This window comes from Neolamprologus brichardi, chromosome 2 (assembly GCF_056152115.1).
Source record: "Neolamprologus brichardi isolate AB-2024 chromosome 2, ASM5615211v1, whole genome shotgun sequence".
In the NCBI taxonomy this organism is placed as follows: Eukaryota; Metazoa; Chordata; class Actinopteri; order Cichliformes; family Cichlidae; genus Neolamprologus; species Neolamprologus brichardi.
In genome coordinates, this window is record NC_142105.1 from 19361416 (window position 1) to 19365747 (window position 4332).

At 41.4% G+C, this 4332-nt stretch overlaps 1 protein-coding gene across 2 annotated transcripts; it reads right to left on the minus strand.

The window, feature by feature from the left end:
• Positions 1–771: 771 nt before the first annotated feature.
• cysltr1 (cysteinyl leukotriene receptor 1) lies at positions 772–3593 on the minus strand. Of its 2 annotated transcripts, none has more exons than XM_006782061.3 (2): positions 3453–3593; positions 772–2697 (listed from the first exon to the last, which is right to left on the minus strand). In XM_006782061.3, exon 2 carries the CDS (start codon positions 2687–2689, stop codon positions 1655–1657), a length of 1035 nt encoding a protein of 344 aa, XP_006782124.1. In that variant the 5' UTR covers positions 2690–2697; positions 3453–3593; the 3' UTR covers positions 772–1654. The 2 variants fall into 2 exon arrangements, with proteins under 2 accessions (XP_006782124.1, XP_035767354.1); XM_035911461.2 differs by having other exon boundaries at positions 772–2700.
• Between the last annotated feature and the right edge of the window lie 739 nt (positions 3594–4332).

Here is a 4332-nt window from a genome sequence, read left to right on the forward strand (position 1 = left end):
GCGGTAATACAGTGGCCTTCTATGTTCTAATCAGCAGGGTCAGCCTCAGCAGTCTCATCTTCTCTCACTGTTTTGTATTTCTAAATTACCCCCGAAGCATAATTCATTTATCGCTGTTGTGGGTTTATGGAAGGATGAAATATGCTCTTAACCTTTACTTACCCTCAAAATCACTCCAAAAAAACAAAAAATCCCAACAAAACACACACAAAACCACACAAAAACAACCCAACAACAACAAAACAAACAAACAAGCCACACAAAAATCAACAAAACAAAAAAACAAAAATGTCGATAAAAGAGGACACAAATCAGATGATCATCCAGCGTCCCACCTATTTTGGGAACTGGGGTTGTATGCTCACATACCATACATATGATCATATGACTTATATATTTCTCACAAATTCAATTTGTGAAAGACCTCCACAGTTTCTAGACATGAAAACAGTGGCTCATTGTTTTTCTAAAAACATAGTATGGCAAGGGAGACAATGAGCTGTACGCAAGAACTAACAATATTTGTACTGGTGTTGACCCCCAGTGGCCAGAGGGTGTAGCTGCTCCTAAGGGCTGTGGGAATTTAATAGACTTTTATGACATACGATCACTTTGAACAAACATGTACAGAATCTTTTATTAATACAGTTATTATACATGGCTTGAAAAATTGCTTGAATACAGCAACATATTTCCATGTGTTTAAAGGAATAGTTCGACATTTTGGGTAATAAATGTTGCTTATTTTTGCTAATGTCAGGTAGTAAAAAGAGTGGCACCATTCTCATGTTGCTTTGTGAAAGTGACGTTTAATTCAGCATAAAGCTAAAGCTGTAAACATTAAAGGGATTAAATATGTGCACAGACACTTGTAGGTGGATGTGTTACCTGTGGAGAGCAACATGCAAGCTATTTACTCCCTCTTCCAGTCATGTGGCTGCAGTTTCACATGAGTACGTTCTTAATCTCCCAAAATGTCAACTATTGCTTTAGATGTACCCTCTAAATCCACAAACCTTCCTCCAGATTATACTGTAAAAATGTGAAATATCTATTACTATTAATACATTTATAAAAAGAAAGAAAAATAATGTCTAAAATGTGTAGAAATCTCAGAGTAAACCAAAACACATAAACTAAGACAGGAAATGATGATAACTCATACTGAAAAAACAGAAATCAAAGTAATGTTTCCACAAAGAAATGTGAAAAATAAAAGCGACAGAATAGAGTAGAATAATTACAAAGGAAAATAAATACCCACAGTCTTTACCACACTGCTCTTTCTACAGTATTCACCATGAGGCAGAGGTTAACCCTTCATATGCAAGTTACAAAGTTCGAACCTTGACCTTCTTTAACCTTCAATAAAAAGTAATAGCCTACTACACCATCATATAAATACATTCATGCAGTGACATAACATATATATTTGCATTTAGACCACAACCTTTAGATCACGACAGGTTACATTATACTGGAAATACATAAAATCACTTAAATATTTAACAAATACTTTGAGATGATAAATATCAACTTACGTGAGGATCATCCTTCTGTTTAAATACTTAAAACTGTCAACATTTTTAAACGTCTGTCTTTTGTCTAAGCCTGATAAAATGTTCTTGTTGACAACTTGTCTTCATGGTGCCATTTAACTGGTCTTCAGCTGTTGGTTTTCCCCTGACTCTGAAGCTGTGATGGGCTTTCGCCTGTCTGTGCGTTGCATGGTGCTTGCCTTCATGGATTGGCGCAGCGAGGACAGCCGGCTGCGGAAACCCTCCCCAGAGAAGAAGTAAAGCAGTGGATCGAAACAGGAGTTGGCAGCAGCCAGGCACAGCGTCACCACCACCGACTTCTGCATGGAAACGTTCTCGCAGTGGGTAGTGTCCCCCCGAGACAGAAAGTTCAGGTGCACGGTGCGCTGCACATGGTAAGGCATGAAGCTGACCAGAAAGGTCAGCAGGACAATGACAATCATCCGGATGGCTCTGGTGCCTGTGCCCCGCTGACGGCGGGCAGCGTGGGTGCGGGAAAGCAGGGTTCGGACTATGCCAGCGTAGCAAAGTATGATGACCAGAAAGGGCAGGACAAAGCCCACCATCAGCGACACATAGTTCAGCGCGATTAGTTTTTTCAAGCTTTTCCCGGGTGGAGGTGGCTCAAAGCATTTGGTTTTATTTGTTACCGGATCAAACTTCTGGCCAGATATCAGGAAGGGTGAGGATAAAAGACAGATCACTACCCAGATAGCACCACAAACAAGGCGTGCACGGTTCTCTGTCACCAGCCGCAGGTTCTGCACAGGGAAAACAATAGCCAAGAAACGCGTGAAAGACATAGCTGCCATGAAGTAAATACTACAGTAGAGGTTTACATAGAGGGCGTAAGAGCTGATACGACAGAGAAAGTCCCCCTCGTGCCAGTCTCCCTTTCTGACATAGTAGAGAACTCGCAGCGGCAGCGTCATAACGCACAGCAGATCAGACACAGCCAGGTTCAGCATGTAGACGTGAAAGGGCGAGCTCTGGCGATACGTTCTGATAAGCACCACCAGGGCAAAGCCATTCCCAACCAGGCCTAGAACAGTGATGAGGGAGTATGCTGTTGAGTAGACCTGGTTACGGAAGTCATCGATGGACTCGCACCGACTGGAGTTGTCCTGCAAACCACCTGTCACATTCTCCATTTGTGTAGCTGCTGAGACAGAGGGAAAGCAGATTATGAGAGTGCATAAAAATGTGTAAATGAAAGTGGTTCAGGCCCCCAGAAAATATGCATATGAGAAAACAAAAACGCAGAGCTGTGTAAAGTGCTGTAACCCCAATGTGGTAGATTGTTTCTCAGATAGTCTGTGAGCCTGTCGTGCAATTCTGGAAGAAACACCGAAAACAGATAAGCACTTTCAACCTCCATCCTGTCACATGGTAAAGCTTCTGTTTTTGGTTTCATAAGCTAATGTCTCTTTTAGATGCAGTTCTTGTGAAATGTTGAGACACTGTTCATTGTGAGCACTTGTCAGAGACTCATTATTAACAGATGGATCCCATTCTGTCAGACTCCACTTCACTAGAGGGCAAATTGTTTCATTTAGCATTGTGCAGGCGATAAATTATTAAGGAGCGTGCATATGTGTTACATAACTCACCGTGCACCTGAGCGTAACTGTAATGCACATTCACTACTGTGAAGCTAAAAACTTATTGATTCAGTTTCATTTAACAGACTTTCTGTTGCTCTTTCACTTTTGATTGAAAGACGTTCTCAAAGTACTCTTTAAATTAACAAATACATTATTTGCACCGCTCAGACAATGAGTGGTAACTTCTAACAATAAGCCTACACGCTGCTGAGCGCTTTCTCTGTCACCCACAGCTGTTAGATAATAAAATAAAATAATAAAAACCCACATTCCAGCAGATTCAACTCCAGCTAAGGCATGTTCTCCTTACCGGTGAATTCTTGTTTTCAAAAACCACGGCTGGTATGTCAATCTTCACTCCTGCCTGACGTCCGCAATCACAATGCTGCCTCAGACCGACTGCCTGCTTCATCTACCAGATGTTGTCACAGTAATGGAATGATGCTGCGTCTTCAGAGGCTCACTTTGAAAGCAAGTCGAAGTGGGGCTGGTCTTTCCCTTTAACCACGCAGCACAGTCACATCAAACTCAGTGACATCACAAACACTTTAGCTCGTGCACAGATGCAGGTGGGGGGAATCCACTGTAAAGGTGATCTTTTTTTACTTCTTCACTGTAGGCAATATTGTGCTTTCATTTGCCAAAATTTGTTACTAATATTGTTTTTACTGCCACTTACTGGTTTATCCTGATAGGCCAGTATCTGCTTCTGCTGAACACACACCCTAAACCCATATTTTCCACTCACTTCACACTTTCCTGGTGCAATGCAAACACCATCTGTTCTTTATTTATTTTCTCATATTTCTCCCTCAGATGGTTGTATCAGCCTGCCTGACCTGTTCGAGTCTGACACCTTGTTGACACAGCAATTTCTAACAACAGATTGTGTACATAGTGTCTAATTTCACTGGGTACTGCATGAAAAGTGTTGGGAAATAGAAACATTTAAAGTCTTTGCTTTAGGTGACAGCTTATGTCTATTCGCTTTGTAATGAACACGTTGTTTAGGATGCAGCTGTCGAGTAAACTGGAGAGTTTAGCGCAGCTGTTTCATCTGAACATGTCGACAACAAGTTGGAACTCGGGTTGACACAGGTGATGATGATGATTAGCTATAAAGAAAGGAGATGCAGAGATAGTTGGTTAACCCAAAGAAGGAAAACACAAGCACATCATCAACAGCTGTT